We start from the raw sequence: 17070 nt of genomic DNA on the forward strand, positions 1-17070 counted from the left end.
CACTAGATGGAAGGAATGGCACACTATATTGTTGGTGGAGTCGGGGAGTACCTGGACAGGTAATTAAATCTATGGGCCGTACAATTTTCATTTAGTAGTTCTAAGAGTTTCGGTTAGGATCACTGATGAATCTTGATGGTGTTCACTAACGCTGCCAACAGTAATAGCCAAGTGGAACGCTGAGCTTACAAAGTAATCTACTTGTTATTTATTTATTTATTTGGTAGATGTTATGTCAAGAAGGCTCTGCTGAATCAAATGCATTATCACAGTCTCTACTTAATTTTTGGAGAGCTCTCTCTTAAAATAAAGAATTATTCAGTGTGCATCAGGGTTGTGGGACAGTTCACACGTTTTTAGAGGGTATATTCCGTTACCGAGCTTCCATCTCGTTTCCCACACACTGCTGCGCTCTCTGTGACTACTGATGTAAGACACTGCTCGGGTGCTGGAAAAGTCATCTTGCTCCCTGAGCTCAAGGAACAGACCAGCTCCAAGGGTGCACATAGAAGGTGAGAGCTTATGAGGTCATAATCACTCTAGTCATCTCATTCTTGGCTGTGTAATTCAGGATGGTCTGAATATTTTCTTCATCCTTTTCTATCAGGTACTGTGATACCGGCTGGGCACGGGTAATGTGTTTGATAACGTACTTAATAATAATAAACTCTTTAGCACTCCACTTACCTTTGTGTAAGATAAGTTTTGGTAAATGTTATCAGTCTTTACCTGGTAAATATTTTAGTTATCAGAAAAGCCCTGATATAGTACTATAACCACGATTCCAGTTTTCCTGCAACTTTCTAATGAGCGTGCTTTATTCCACAGAAGTTACATAATTTATGTGAAGACAGAGATTCATGACATCAAAGACAAGACGATTCAAATAGAAAGCATTTGCTTTGAAACTTTTAGCCTGTTGTGGTACTCAAGTCTCATGTAAATGGGAGTATTTTGTACTATTTTAAATTCAAAAACTATAGTACAATGGTTCAACTTTCATGTCTACTAATTAATTGTAAAATGTTTTGAGACTCTAATGCAAAGTTTTAAATATAACAAGTAAAACCTGAATGTAAATAACAATGATTTCAAAGTTTCACAGTGCTCCCGCATTTCCAGTTTGGAGTCAGTTTGGAGAGACTCTACAAATCTAATCAGTTGTGCTTCATACATACACAAGGACACTAATATCCAGAGCGATCACACAATTTGCCAAAGGTCACACAGCTGGTTACAGTGACAGTGCTGAGCTGAGAAGTAAAGTCTGCACTCTCCTGTGTGGACAGACCTCATTTCACTTTTTTCTAGACTGACATCTTACCATGAACAATTCATTGATAATTTGCAAAATATGTATAGTCATAATTCCCTAAATAAGATATTAACAATCCAATCACAGATTTTATTAAGTTCATTAAACTGCTTGGTGTATCTAATGAAGACTAATATTTTTTGAGCTCTTACTGGGTGCCCAGAACTGTACCCTGAGTTTATGTTCATCACCTGGCTGAATTTTCCCAGCAACCTCATGAGGCAGGTATCATTTTATATATGAGTAAACTCAGGCATAGAGAGATACAAAGCTTGTGCAAGATCACATACTAGCTACTACCTGGGACCAGCTACTAGGTGCTCTGGATGGCACTGCAATCCAGATCTGTCTGTTTCTAAGTTTGCACTTTTAACGAGAACTGGGTACATCCTCCCTTTCAGCTGGGCTTTCCTATTTCTCTATTTGAAAATGTACTTTTAACACATTACAATTTGGAGGTACCTATACTTTCTTACATCTTTGTAAGAAGATTGGAAATTTATCTCACCATATTTCTTGCTTCATTCATTAACTTAAATTGGGCTTCTTGTGTTAGACCCAAAAAAAAAAAATAGAGTTAAATGGAATAGCATCTTGAGTCCACTGAATTTAGCATTCCTATCAGTTCATGGCACTTCACTACGAATCAGCCTTTAATGTCTTTCCTCTCTTTGAGGCAAAGCAAAGTCCTTACAAAACCACCTACAAGGTTGCTTGCTATCTCTACCTCCCCTCTTCTCTCTTAACTCTCTGATCTCACTTCCGATCTTTCCTCTCAGGCCTCTATATTTACTGTTCCCTCCACCTCTTCTAGATGTTTGCTCAAATGTTACCATATTTCTTAGGCTTCCTTGACCACTTTATTTATAGCTGAAAAACTTCCCCCCACTCAGTCCACCTGTCCCTCTCCTGTTTTTTATTTCCCTGTAGTACTTGTTACCATCCCTATTTTATATTTGTTGACTACTCTCCCTAAGAGAGTGAAGGCATAATTACGTAGTTCATCGCTGTAGTTCTAGGAGACCAGTGCCTGTCTTAGAGAAGATGCTCAAAAATGTATTTGCCGAGTGAACCATAGCAGGTATGTACACACCTTTGCTGCAGCCTCAAAGTGTAAACTATGTGTTCTGAGTACCCCAACTTTGTAATGCTCTCTCGTAGATCTAGTACCCATGGTAATTGTCTAATCCCTTTTTGCTACTGAGAATTAATGTGTCCCCTCTTCCACTCTGTATTCTTGGTCGTCTCTAGGATTTCGAAAAGGGGGAATCTTAAGTTCCTTATAGGTCCCTCAGCGATTTAGAGGAAGTGATCTATTGTCTCTGTAGAACAGGACAATCATGATAGCATTAAACTATAAGAAGCAAAAACAGGGGCTGCACGTTAGTTCAGTAGGTTAGAGTGCAGAGCTCCTAACAACAAGGTTGCTGGTTCGATCCATAAGCGCCACTGTGCGCTGTGCCCTCCACAACTAGACTGAAACAACTACTTGACTTGGAGCTGATGGGTCCGGGAAAAACACACTTAAAATAAATAAAAGTTAAAAAAAAAAAGAGAGAGAGAGAGAAGCTAAAACAATTAGTAAAATTATCATTGTATGTACTTTCAAATGGTAAAGTAGATTCTACCCCTTTGTAGAAAGGACAGAATGTAAGGTGATGGCTCGACAGTTTTACAAAAACTGTTTTTCTTTCCAATGTTGTTTAAGAAGGCCCAGTTGTAATGAAGGAGCACTGGGGTGAGAGGGAGAGCCTCTGTAACCTGGGCTGTAAACTGAGCAGACTGAAGATGTTCTCCAGGCTACATCGAGCTCAAAAAGTCTGCAAAGCTCTTGGAGTTAAAGCTATGGAACTATCTCCTGTCCATCTACAGTTATATTTCATGTTTATTATTACAACTGATTTAACCTACACAACAATGATTATTATAAAGATGTTTAGATACATAAACTTTATTTTCATAGTTTAAAAATGTAAATATCTAAGGACACTTACAAACTTAAAGGACCGTCATACCAACTATATTTAACTCTGATTCATTAAGAGACTAATTATTCAGTTTGTGAACATGTAAGCCTACTGTGGCTCTCTTCCCGTTTTTGAACACGGGCAAAGAATTTGAAAAGTTAAAATTCCAGTTTGTGACTTGTTTACAAGCTCCAAGGACATTGTAACCAAAGGCTAACAAGAGTTTTTGGCACTATTTGGAAGTTCCTATTTTGGGTGCTATCCCTTCTACCTCCAGTAACCTGAATTGAGAATTACCAGTACTGTACATGGTCCATTAATTTCAACTCAAATCATTTTACGAATGTTAATATTTCATCTTTATATACTACTGCCTGGAAAAATACATGTTTCTTAAAGGCTATCGAAAAGAAACTTAAAAAAATAATAAAATCAATCAGTTAAAACATACTAGCTATGGGAAAGTTTACATGTATATTTTTCCAAATTTCAAATTAATATTGGGGCCGCATTATTGTGCCAGCTAAAGCATCAAACAGTGGGTATAACAGACCTCCTTGGTCAGAGATAGTGGAACACTGGCTGGTCACTGTGCAGATTCTCTGAGGTTTCAGATGTTTACGTCCCCCACAAATCTAAATTCTGGTCCCCCTACCTAAAACCTCATGAACGCAACACACCTTTTATTTGGTAAAGAAAAAATTACTTCTAAAAGACACCAAAATAACAGATTTTGAGGGTGATACTCTCTTTTTCTTTTTACAAAATCACCGCCCTTTATTTTTGACACGTTTTTGTTAGTGTCAGGAGGATTTGGTCAAGAGTATTTCTACAGGAGTATGAAGAGCACCGAAGGGTCAGGTTTAGCTGGGACTTGACACCTGGACGACCAGGTCCTAAGTGGGACAGAATGTTTTACGATTTTTATTTATTTATTTTTTTGGTAGGTGGGTAGAGAACACCCAGAAATGCAAGTCTGAGGCTTCATGTCTGTGGCTGTTAATAGCACGCGAGCAGCTGCCAAGACAAGGCCCCTCCAGTGCGCTGTGCGGCATGGAGCAGGCAAACCTCTGTCTCCCAAGCCGTGCACCGGGGGTTGTGGCAGAGACAAAAGAAAGGCTCGGCCCGCGCCCCTCCCGAATTTAAAATCCAATTCCCAGGCAGGACTTGGAAAAATTCAACCCAACATCCAGCGGAAGAAAAACCCCTGCGTGTAGTAATTGCCCATTTGTGTTGCCCACATCAAAACGGAAAAATCGAAACAAATAGCTGGAGAAGGCAAACCTAAGATGGAAGAAATGGTGGAGGATTGGAAATTGAAACCGCCAGCGTGAGGCCTGAAAGCATTGGGAGAAAAGCAGCCTCGGGGCTGCACAGGCAGAGAGCAAAACGAGGACCGCCACCGAGGGACTAGCAAGGCCAATAGTTGTCGCAGCGGGTCGGTTTAACCGAAAGGCGGTTTCCTTTCCCTCCATTTGCTCAGTCCCAGTCGGAAGCGCACTGCGCGGCCCGGGCCGCGCTCCCCGCCCGGAGTTGGGCGTGGGGGCGGGGAGGTCAGCACGGCGATGGGCGGGCCACGCGCGGGCGCGCTCCGGCTTCCCCCCTGCGCAGCACGCCCGTCAGCGCAGGGGGCGGGGCGGCTATAATACGTGCGCGGCGCCGCCCCGGCGAGAGGACGTTGCGTGCTCGCTCACGCCAGGCGAGTCTCCGCGTCTCCCTCGCGAACTCGGTGAAAGGAATTGGCGCCGTTCGACACCAGGCGGGTCCGCTCTGCAGCACGAACCCCCCTCCAGCCGCAGCCGCCGCCCGGGCCGAGGAGCAGCCGCAGCAGCCGCCACCAGTGGCCGAGGGAGCGGAGCCGAGTTCGAGGCAGCGCCTAGCGGGGAATCGGGGCCCTCACCATGAGTTCCTCGCCTGTTAATGTAAAAAAGCTGAAGGTGTCGGAGCTGAAAGAGGAGCTCAAGAAGCGGCGCCTGTCCGACAAGGGCCTCAAGGCCGAGCTCATGGAGCGACTCCAGGCCGCGCTGGACGACGAGGAGGCCGGGGGCCGCCCCGCCATGGAGCCCGGGAACGGCAGCCTCGACCTGGGCGGGGACTCGGCCGGGCGCTCGGGAGCAGGCCTCGAGCAGGAGGCCGCGACCGGCGGCGACGAGGAGGAGGAGGAGGAGGAGGAGGAGGAGGAGGGCATCGCCGCGCTGGATGGCAACCAGATGGAGCTGGGGGAGGAGAACGGCGCGGCGGGGGCGGCCGACGCGGGCCCGATGGAGGAGGAGGAGGCCGCGTCCGAGGACGAGAACGGCGACGACCAGGGCTTCCAGGAGGGGGAGGACGAGCTGGGCGACGAGGAGGAGGGCGCGGGCGACGAGAACGGGCACGGGGAGCAGCAGGCTCAACCGCCGGCGGCGCCGCAGCAACAGCCCGCCGCGCAGCGCGGGGCGGCCAAGGAGGCGGCGGGCAAGAGCAGCGGCCCCACCTCGCTGTTCGCCGTGACGGTGGCGCCGCCCGGGGCCCGGCAGGGCCAGCCGCAGGCGGGAGGTAAGAGGCCGGCGGGCGCCCGGGGCCCCGGCAGCGGGTGGTGCTGCGTGGGCGCGCGGCGCGGGGCCCGGCGGGGAGGGAGCCCCGGCGGAGGAGGGGCGCGGGGAAGCCCGGCTTAGCGCGCGGCCGCGGGCTCGCGGCGTGTGGCGGGGCTGCCAGCGCCTCCATTATGTGGCTCGGGAGCCAGGGGAGCCGCAGCTGCCGCTGGCGGGGGAGGCGCCGCGCGCGGCGTGCGCGCGGTGCGGGCACATGTCCCGGGGGGAGGGGAGAGGCCCGAGGGCCCGGGGCGGGCGCGCTTCGGCGGCGCTGGGCCGCGTATTGTGCGCGGAGCGCAGGGGCTCGCGTGACGTCACTTCCGGCGGGCGGGGCCGGGGGCGGAGAGCGGGGCGGAAGCTCGTGCGCTGCGGCCGCGGGGAGCGCGGGCCGGCGGGTGGGGGAGGGGAGGGGGGGAGGGAGGCCGCGCGGGCTCGGCCCGGCCCCTCCCGCCTTCCCGGGCCCTCCGCGGGGTGCACGTGGGCTCGGCCCGTGCGGCGCTGCTTTTTCCTCCGCTTTCTCGAATTTTCCAACGGGCTGGCAAAATCGGTCGTGTGTGGACGGCGTCCCTCATTTCCGCCCCATTCCGAGCCGATCGTTTGAGGGCTCGTGGGGGTCGTTGTTGGAACGCGCTTCCAGACAGGAGCGAGGAAATGGCGAGCTGCTTTGCGTCTCCAGACAAAAGGGTGTTCTCGGTGGCGTCGGCGGCTCGGCCTCCTAAGGAGGGGCGTCGTTGTGTGTTGTAGGAGACGGCAAAACAGAGCAGAAGGGCGGAGATAAAAAGAGAGGCGTTAAACGACCGCGGGAAGACCATGGCCGAGGATACTTTGAGTACATTGAAGAAAACAAGTACAGCAGGTAGCGGACGCGCCCCCGGCGTGGCTCGCCATTCATTCCCTCTCCCTTGGTGGGGAAAGCCGTGTCAGGGGCCCATGTTGTCTTTCAGAGCCAAGTCTCCCCAGCCGCCTGTCGAGGAAGAAGACGAACACTTCGATGACACAGTGGTTTGTCTTGACACTTGTAAGTGAAGCTGCTTCTGCCCTGTCCTCCCTCAGTGGTCAGGGGCTGTAATTTGGGGGTTCCACGTGTTAGAAACCGTAATGTAACATTGAACTGGGGTGCAGAAAAGTGAGAAGAAACACGGTTTTTGAGGCAGGGAGATGATGACATTCCGATACCGGACTACTCAGTATAGCAGCACTTGTGTTGTGTTGATAATTTTACGGGTTCTAGCCATTTTGTAATATTTTCTTATTACTTGAAATTTCTCCTTCGTAGGAATGTAAAATTAATGCCAATTTTGATTAGTTAGCTAATGAAAGCTTGTAAGACTACCTATAACTTGTCCTTATGGGCTGCTTCTATAAAGTAATTTCATTTCTTTGTGTGGAATTATATTAAGTGAGCTATTTGGACTAAATATTTATTAATGACTTCTCCCACTAGCACACAAGTATATTCCCTATACTAAAAGATTGTAATATTATTTTCTCAATAACTGCTCTTTTGTTCTCAATTCCAGTTCAGTAGCTGCTGCTTTAACATAAGTTGATTTCTTCCAAAGACCTGGGGCAGCAGCAGTGGGCTATCACTGGGCCACTAGCTTTCTTCAGCAGCGAATGGTATCAATGGCAGCGCTGTAAATACTGCTACTTTACCCAGTTGGGTTGCAATTGAGTATGAGGAAGTATTGCAAACCTCTAAATGGGCCGTGGCTGTCAGATTTGTAATTCTTTTTTTATCGCAAAGAAATTTTGTTGGTTTAGTATTGATCAGAATGTACAATTCTTTCAGTGATAAAGCAGAACAAAAGGTAGAAATAATTGTTCGAAAAATAAGATGTCAACCTGCTCTGTAGATCCTAGGGAGTGGAAGCTTAGACTTTTTGTGTTTTGAATACAAATTGTATTTATTCAGATATGTAAGAATGTAAGTGTAAAATTTGATGTCTTACTGAGTACCCTTTACACCTAGTAAGGTAGTGGAGTAGTCTTTATAAAAAAAAAATGCACATGGAAAAGCAGTAGTCAGCTGATTTGAAAGTTTTATATTAAATTCAGTTGCTTAAATATAAACTATAGGTATTGGCAAGATACTGAAGCGGTGATTCGAGAAGGTATTCATCACTTACGAAATACACAGGCTTTTTAGTTGATCACTTAGGAATATATAAGTGTAATGTTGGGTTCAAACACAATTTGTCATTGAAAATTCTATCAATAATGGTCAGGAATTTTAAGAGCAAAGCTAATTTAAGGGCAGTTCTAAACTTGAGATTTGCTTTTCTCTCAAGGATAAAAACTACTTAAGAAAACAGTTTTCTAACTTTAGCTCTCAAGTGAGAACTCTGGGGAAAGTGCATGCTAATAAGCCAGTGACCCAAAGGTTAAAGATTTGGATAATCCCGGAAGTGGATAATCCTGTATTGTTGACTAACAGGCAAGCCTGGGGAAAGAGACCTAAAGTCCTGTAGTAGTAAGAGGGTTAGACAATCAGGTTTGTGCTTTGTAGGTTGAGGTTGCTTTCTTCACAAATTTTAGAACAGAATTTAGGATCTAGAGCCCCTGCAGGATCAACAGCTCATACTCCTATTTAAAAATACTTGGTCATGGCCTCCCTTCAGTTTTATTGTGGCACTGGTAAATTCTACCTGGTCTGGCATGCTTCACTTTGATTTCCTGCTATCCTCTACTGCTTGCCTCTAAATCAAGGTAAAGAGCAGAGCAGGTATGTATTAAATGTCACATTGTCTTATTTTATATACTTAGAATAAGAATACGCCTGTTGAGCTTTGGTATTTCTTAGTTTTATAGGTAGTTTACACTTTAGTTCATAATTTGGCAAGAGTGACTTGGTGGGAGTGGGGCTTAAACTGAAAATTTAGAACACCATGATCTGTAAAAACGTTCTATGCAGCATTTAGAATGAAAATTTTAATAACCAAGTTTTGTCTACATAGCAGATATGTTTATGTTGGATGTTGAAAGAAATAATATGGCATTGGTATACTTACAGATAATTGTGATCTGCATTTTAAAATATCAAGAGATCGCCTCAGTGCTTCTTCTCTTACTATGGAGAGTTTTGCTTTTCTTTGGGCTGGAGGAAGGGCATCTTATGGTGTGTCAAAAGGCAAAGTCTGTTTTGAAATGAAGGTAAATGCAATTTTGTGATTTTACTTTTTAAATAACGTGTGTAAGTTTTCATTTGTGTGACACTATCAGGTGCTTGTGGAACTTTATATTTTATGGGTGCTGTTTTTTGTTTGTTTTTATTGGGCATTTGAAAAGACTAACCACCTATTTAAAAATTCAGTTAGGCTCCTGGTTTTGTTCCAGAGGAAAAAATTGAGCGTTGAAAATATGTAAATTTTAAACATTAACTGTTCTTTGAAATGTGAATCAACCAAGTACTTAGACCTTTTCAATTTTTAGTTATTCGTGTAAGCCCTTGCATGATTCTTTTTTTTTCTGAAGTTCTTAGCAAATGTTGGGGAGGAAGCTGAGGTAGAGTGAGTGTGTTTGTATTAGTAGCCAGAGAAGAGTTAGCCTGTGACTCAAATAAAATAAACTAGGGTTCCAGGATTTATCTTTTGGATTAGTTTACTTATTTATGATTTGGTTTTCAGGTTACAGAGAAGATCCCAGTAAGGCATTTATATACAAAAGATATTGACATACATGAAGTTCGGATTGGCTGGTCTCTAACCACAAGTGGAATGTTGCTTGGTAAAGTTTCCATTTGAGTACCATGTGCTCATGAGTGTTTAGGGTCTGATTTCAGTAGTTACAGTAGAAGGCATTCCAAAACTTGCCCGGTTCTGTCCATTCTGTTAACATTTTAATGAGATAAATAACATTAGTATGTAGTAGGCACAGGCTAGATTTTACTTTTCTTTGTGGTTATTTGTAATATGATCAGTGGTTAAGATAGAATGTTACCCATGTTATGCAATTTGTCAACTAAATTATATGTATAACCTCCCTAGTTCATTAATTGCATATCTAGTATAAAGTTAAAGTAACAGAAGATTAGGTTATATAGTCGTTTTCTTGAACTTCACAACTTGAATATTAAAATATGTGGGTCATTGGACTGTTTTGAAAAGTAGACTTCATAGTAGTTAATTATTTTCTTAGGTGAAGAAGAATTTTCTTACGGGTATTCCCTAAAAGGAATAAAAACATGCAACTGTGAGACTGAAGATTATGGAGAGAAGTTTGATGAAAATGATGTGATTACATGTTTTGCTGTAAGTCATAGCTAAATTTTTATAAGTGGCAAGTTATAAGCTAGGGTTTCTTTTTAAAGCTATATGTCAGAATTCACTAACTCATGTTGATTAAAAACTACTTAGCATTAAGTTGACCTGAAAATTTAGTCTTATGTAAATGTTTATGCTTCTGGATTTGGTGTTTCATTGTATGTGACTATCAGAAAGCTCTTAATATTTTCCACAGGATAAGCTTCACTTCTAATTTGAATTTTAAAGTTTTTTAGCAGGCTTATAGGAAGCAGATTCAAACTGTTATTCCCTCTCCCCCATTAACAGAACTTTGAAAGTGATGAAGTAGAACTCTCCTATGCAAAGAATGGACAAGATCTTGGCATTGCCTTTAAAATCAGTAAGGAAGTTCTTGCTGGACGGCCACTCTTTCCGCATGTTCTCTGCCACAACTGCGCTGTTGAATTTAATTTTGGTCAGAAGGAAAAGCCATATTTTCCAATACCTGAAGACTATACTTTTATCCAGAATGTCCCCTTGGAGGACCGAGTTAGAGGTCCAAAGGGGCCTGAAGAGAAGAAAGATTGTGAAGTAAGTGTTTTTTCTGGGTTTTTTTTTTTTTAAGCATTTGAGCATTGCATTTACTTGACAAAAATGACATTTAGAATAGCTAGGCGATTGGTCTGTTTCATTTACTTTGTCGCATTTCTGTTGCTTTCTGTAATTTTTCTTAGCTACCTTCTCCCTTTGTGTGGAGTGTTAAATTTTTCCACAAAAATTACTTATAGGGCTGTGAAAATACTTTTTAAATTACTACATGGTTTCTAATGATTAGACAGTGAAATAACGTACCTTTCCATTGTAGGTTGTTATGATGATTGGCTTGCCAGGAGCTGGGAAAACTACCTGGGTTACTAAACATGCGGCAGAAAATCCTGGCAAATACAACATTCTTGGAACAAATACCATAATGGATAAAATGATGGTAAGTAAAATGTTTAGGGCAGGATCTCAGCATTTTTAAAAGACTGGGAAGTATTCTGATTAACTCTTTTGTCTGTTCTTGTCTATTTTGATAGTATAGTATCTTAGAGATAGGACTCTGGGCAAGTTAAGTTGGTTACTTAAGTGTGGGCTTTTTATCTGGAAGGTAAACTGCCTTTCAATGACTAGGCATCATTGTCTTTTCTAAAGAATTTCTTGAACTCTTAACATCTAGCAGCTAAAAAAATTGAATAGCATAGGGTCTTATTACGTGATACTACTGACTTTATTTGTAGCAGTAGTTGGGAAAAGGCAACATTTAAAATGCTGCCTGCTTTCCATATAGATCTAAGCTAATATGAAGCTTAGCTTGAGATTCAGAAGTTCAAAGGAAATTTTTAACTTTTAAAAATAGGTGGCAGGCTTTAAGAAGCAAATGGCAGATACTGGAAAACTGAACACGCTGTTGCAGAGAGCTCCACAGTGTCTTGGAAAGTTTATTGAAATTGCTGCCCGTAAGAAGCGAAATTTCATTCTGGATCAGGTAAGCTGTAGCTTTGAAGTTGAAAAAAGTAACTAAAAATTGGGTTTGGTATATAAACTTAACTTGTGTTTTTGTTTGTTTTTAAGACAAATGTGTCTGCTGCTGCCCAGAGGAGAAAGATGTGCCTGTTTGCAGGCTTTCAACGAAAAGCTGTCGTAGTTTGCCCAAAGGATGAAGACTATAAGCAGAGGACACAGAAGAAAGCGGAAGTGGAGGGAAAAGACTTACCAGAACACGCGGTCCTCAAAATGAAAGGCATGGAGTTTAATTGTTACTGTGTTAAATCTTGTTATGTGGCTTACATCTGTCAGCTTAACATTCTCTGCTAGTGATACTGTTTCAGGAGCTATGTTTACTCTTTGTAAATGAGTATGTTTGGCTTGTTTCTACTTTTAGGGAAAAAGTGCTACTAAACTAGGAGTAGGTGTTGTCATGTATATTGAAAAACTTAAAGCCATTAAAGAATTAGTAGGCTGAAGGATTGTGAATGTGTGTAGTGGGTGTTTAAGTCAGTCTGACTCTATTCCTTGTAGGAAATTTCACGCTGCCAGAGGTAGCTGAGTGCTTTGATGAAATAACCTATGTTGAACTTCAGAAGGAGGAAGCGCAAAAACTTCTGGAGCAGTACAAGGAAGAAAGTAAAAAGGCTCTTCCACCAGAAAAGAAACAGAACACTGGCTCAAAGAAGAGCAATAAAAATAAGAGTGGCAAGAACCAGTTTAACAGAGGCGGTGGCCATAGAGGACGCGGTGGCTTCAATATGCGTGGGGGGAACTTCAGAGGAGGAGGCAAGTTCACTTGGAGTTGTGTCTATTTGGTTCAAGGTTGAAACGAGTGATGATGTTCTAACGGGGGCCTGTATGTTATTTAGCTGAATTGAACAGGAAATGTGTTTCTCAGATCGATCCCAGCTGCCCTAGTGACTAGTTTAAAGTCTTAATGGGATTTGGTAACATACCACATAGGTTGTGTGAATGGTTAAACAAAACATTACTTTTCTCCTAAAATAGAGGAATGGTGCAGAAAGAACCCTGAGTCGTGTAAAGGAGGCATGACACCATAAACTATATGTTTCTTGTTTTTAGCTCCTGGAAATCGTGGTGGATATAACAGGAGGGGCAATATGCCACAGAGAGGTGGCGGTGGTGGTGGAAGTGGTGGCATTGGCTATCCATACCCTCGTGGCCCTGTTTTCCCCAGCAGAGGTGGTTACTCAAACAGAGGGAACTACAACAGAGGTGGAATGCCCAACAGAGGGAACTACAACCAGGTAATGATTTCCAAGCCCCGCAGGCACTGATTATCAGTATAAATTAGTCTGAAAAGATGTGACTTATGTTGCCTAGCCTCGGCAAGAAGTGTAGGGAACACTGCATTGACATAAGAAAAGGGATGGTAGTAAAAGGAGTCCATTTTATTAATTTTGATTTTTCAGGTGCACTAACTAGCAACTGTCCATTTCTGTGCTGTGCTCCCTCATCCCTCCCAGGTGCAAACCTCCTAAGAAGTATACTCTGAGTTCTTACGTGTTTTTTTTCTTCTTTTTTTAGAACTTCAGAGGTCGAGGAAACAATCGTGGCTACAAAAATCAATCTCAGGGCTACAACCAGTGGCAGCAGGGTGTAAGTAATTTCTTACGTGCTTATGTACATTAATTGTATTATGAGTTCGGAAGAATCAGTCTTCAAAAAGATGTATTTTATCCAGGGATTGAAGTGTTTGTAAGTGTTAACAGGGCAGTGTGAATTGTGTTGCAGTTGTAGCCATAATCTTATCTTTTAAAGGCAAAATAGGTTGGAGTTTGCTGTACCTTAATATTTTTAATTAAGTGATAATATTTAATACATAAGGTTCTTTTTACTACTAGCTTTAATTGTATAAACTAACCAAGTCCTGATGTGTTTTCTTTTGTAATGTGTCTATTGATAATAATGGGATATTAATACTAACTGAATCTGGTTTGATAGAAATCAGAGGTATGACAGGTATAAATTTGTTTCCAGCAATTACTCTGAATTAGATTCATTGTCATTTCCTAAAAGCAGTTTGAGTGGCTTATTGATGTTTTTTCTTTAAAAAAAAAATTTTCTCTTACAGCAATTCTGGGGTCAGAAGCCATGGAGTCAGCATTATCACCAAGGATATTATTGAATACCCAAATAAAACGAACTGATACATATTTCTCCAAAACCTTCACAAGAAGTCGACTGTTTTCTTTAGTAGGCTAACTTTTTAAACATTCCACAAGAGGAAGTGCCTGCGGGTTCCTTTTTTAGAAGCTTTGTGGGTTGATTTTTTTTCTTTTCTTTTTTGTACATTTTTAATTGCAGTTTTAAAGTGAATCGTAAGAGAACCTCAGCATTGTGCACGATAAGAGAATGTGTCAGTATTTCAGGGTTCTACATTTTATCTGTAAAATGTGACTTTTTTTTTTATCACAAAAGTAAAATGTTGCTTTGTACCTGGTGTCTTTTATTAAGAATTTACTCCCCCCATTTCTCACAGAGATAACAGTCGGGAGTCATTGTCACAATATAATAATAGAAATGTTAGCAACCAGATTCATGTAAGGACTAAGTGGTCCTCATGAATTGCATAAGACTCTGTACTGCTCATATTACACTCCATCCTCTCTCTAGTTTGCTGAGTAGTGGAGGGGGTAAGCTAAACAGTAGTTTCTGACAATAACTGGGAAGTCTTTCTTTTTAAATAACAGTGGAATTGGCATAATTGAAGATAAAACTTGAAACCAACATAGAGAAGATGGAGTGTATGTAGAAGGGCTGTTAAAAATGTAAAACTTGGTTGCATTATTGTGGAGGCTCAAACTTGTGAAGGTTAAATACCATAATTTTTCCATTTGTTCTGCATTTTGATTCTGAAAAGAAAGCTGGCTTTGCCCATTTCTTATTAAAAAAACTTGTTGTAAATCCAGTTGTCTAATGGGATCTATATGAAGTTAGCTATGTCTGTATGCCCTTCTCCCACAAAATACTGTATAACTAGTGTGCTTGTAGTAGTTACCTCCACCATCTTTGTAAGCTAATGCAATTGTGAGTCACCCATTTATATCTTAATTTTTAATCATGTCAGTTCTTGAATGGGTATCTCCTTAGCCTGCTGATTTCTTTTTCTTTCTAAAGAAAGTGGGTGGAGAAATTAATTTAGACGTTTGTTTGCAATAAAAAGAATTCATTTTACTCTTGTTTTGGGATTCTCGCCATCAAGGTTCAAAATCCCTTTATATAAAAACTCCCAAGAGGAGAAAATTTAAGTGTGTGCTTTCTGGACAGCTTATTCTTTACTCTGTACTTGGAACATTTAGGTTTTAAAAACTTAAATGTATGCTGACAATTGATTTTAATTATGAAGTAAAGTTGAATTCTTCCCTTCCCCTCCCCCGCAGATGACTTAACATTTAACGAGGGGAAAAAGGTAATGGCTGGGAGAAGTTAACACGCAGTTGATCATTACAAAATGCTAATGGCTGTCCTCAACTGATTATTTTATATACATAAATAATACATAAAACTCTGGGAACAGATGCTTTTAGAAGCCATCATGCAAGCCAGTCATTGATTTCACTACTACACAACACTGCTAACTTAACTGTAGCTGTGATGACATTAGATCCCCTAATTGTAATTTTATTGGGTTTGCACAGAACACTTAATCTTCTAAAGGAACCTCACTAATGTGAAGTGAGGAATCAGGAGTCAAACTGTAGAACTAAAATTTAGTGTTTTGTTGGTGTTTTAGGTTGCTTCTGGTAAGTTTAGGTTTGTCTATTTGATTGCTTAGATTTTTGTTTTAGCCATTTGAAATCAGATTTTTCATTTATACAGCTAGGAATTTTCTCAGTACAAACTGAGCTGGAGTTGAGTTTTAGATTATGGTGTAGGATCAGTTGAGAATTGTATGGAACAAGGGCTAATCTTAGAATCACCATTAAGAATACTTATTGTAAGGCAGTGTCTCAAGGACTTTCATTTTCTTAGCAATTAGCTTACTGCTAGCAATCATTGGCATGAGCTACTTGTCAGTATAGATTATTACTAGGATTGCGTAGACTTAAACCCCGGGGGGAATTCAAACTTTGTTGCTCATCGGTGTTTAGGTATCCTTATGTTTAGGTAGCTGCCTTGAAAAAAATCTTAAGTTCCTTGTAGTTTAAAATTGCTTATTAAGGAATTTGTATTCTAATAATTAATTGCAGTGGGAAAGTAATGGTCAGATAACACTGTTTAGTAGATTTGTCATGCTGTGTAGCCCAGACAGTTTGGGGAAGAGAAATGGGATAGATAACAGTGCTGTTCAGGAAAATGTTAGTTTTAAGGAATAAAATCGAGATCAGAATTAACACTAATGTCTAGGTTTGCACGAAAAGAAATAATCTTAGGAAGTGTTTAAGAAATTCAAAAGGGAATACACCAAATAGCAAGCAAAAGTGAGAAATATAAGAAATGCCAAGTTCGGCAGAATAAGCTATGAATGATGAGAAACTTGGTTTATTCACCTTTCCCCTTGCCCACCTCCCTCTGGCAAGCAAAACACTAAACATAACAGGTATAGTTCTGAACAAATGTCCCAACTATACCTAGAGAAAACTTACTGTGAGATTGCTGTGCCTTTCACTAGAAAGTTAGGTAGGTATTTAACACCTATCGTCCCGAGTCAAGAATCGGATCAGATTGGTCAGCTACAGTAGTGTGAAAACAGCATAAAGAGGTTAATCAGGAAAGAAAAAATGCTGCAAGATAGAAAAGATGAAGTAACTCGAACTGTCATGATGTAGAAAGTTCTCTCTTGTTGGTAGGTTACATCTTGTTACACATATCTAGCCTTTGATGTGGCGCTCTGACCTAGAAGGCGGTAACCAGCTTCTGGCTCTAACATCCAGACAAGATGAAATCTTAAAAGCAAGAGTCAAGTCAATTTGACATTGAAATGACAAGCCATATTAAATCCACAAAACAATAAGCTCATTTGCTTTGGATAGATCCTTACTGAAATGAGGAATACGAAACTAGATGTCCTAGGCACTAACAAGATACAAAAGCTTCTTAGACATGTTTCTTTGAAAAGTTACTTAAAACTTTTCAAGGAAAGGTGGCAGTATTTTAAGTATGCTTTTCACCTACCTGGGGCATTCGCATCATGGACAGATTATGTTCTGTATTTACCGTTTGCCTCAGTTGTGGGAATCGAATGACATGTTTTTTGTAAACACTAAATTGGCCTTTTATCTCAGGATCATTTTTATAATGGGTCCCAATTGCACAAATGAAAATGATTAAATACTTTAATAGCGCTTTAATAGTGGTGTAGACATGTCACAAAGATCTGAGTGTCAATCTATAAGTGTAAATGATTTTAAAAAAAGCCAAAACCAGACTAAGCTTATTCTAAGGAAGGCCTAAATATACATACTTTATTTATCCAAATCTGTTTGTGGTATTAGTTTAGA

General features: G+C 41.6%; 1 protein-coding gene across 1 annotated transcript; it reads left to right on the top strand.

The window, feature by feature from the left end:
• The first annotated feature begins 4230 nt into the window (after positions 1–4230).
• Positions 4231–14537, top strand: HNRNPU (heterogeneous nuclear ribonucleoprotein U). Its single transcript, XM_081039444.1, has 14 exons — positions 4231–5817; positions 6597–6708; positions 6797–6870; positions 8866–9005; positions 9479–9578; positions 9990–10102; positions 10403–10666; positions 10941–11060; positions 11475–11603; positions 11690–11858; positions 12137–12391; positions 12689–12873; positions 13154–13225; positions 13701–14537. The coding sequence occupies exons 1-14, from the start codon at positions 5184–5186 to the stop codon at positions 13752–13754; spliced, it is 2421 nt and encodes an 806-aa protein (XP_080895570.1). The 5' UTR covers positions 4231–5183; the 3' UTR covers positions 13755–14537.
• Positions 14538–17070: the final 2533 nt, after the last annotated feature.

Source organism: Rhinolophus hipposideros (genome assembly GCF_964194185.1).
Source record: "Rhinolophus hipposideros genome assembly, chromosome: 26".
Classification (NCBI taxonomy): Eukaryota; Metazoa; Chordata; class Mammalia; order Chiroptera; family Rhinolophidae; genus Rhinolophus; species Rhinolophus hipposideros.

Bases quoted from the DNA above. Each gene is read 5' to 3' on its own strand.
- HNRNPU (XM_081039444.1), top strand. From the start codon at position 5,184: ATGAGTTCCTCGCCTGTTAATGTAAAAAAGCTGAAGGTGTCGGAGCTG. The intron at 6,871-8,865 runs GTAAGTGAAGCT...GTATACTTACAG, and splicing joins AGTGGTTTGTCTTGACACTT to ATAATTGTGATCTGCATTTT. The intron at 12,392-12,688 runs GCAAGTTCACTT...TCTTGTTTTTAG, and splicing joins GGGGAACTTCAGAGGAGGAG to CTCCTGGAAATCGTGGTGGA.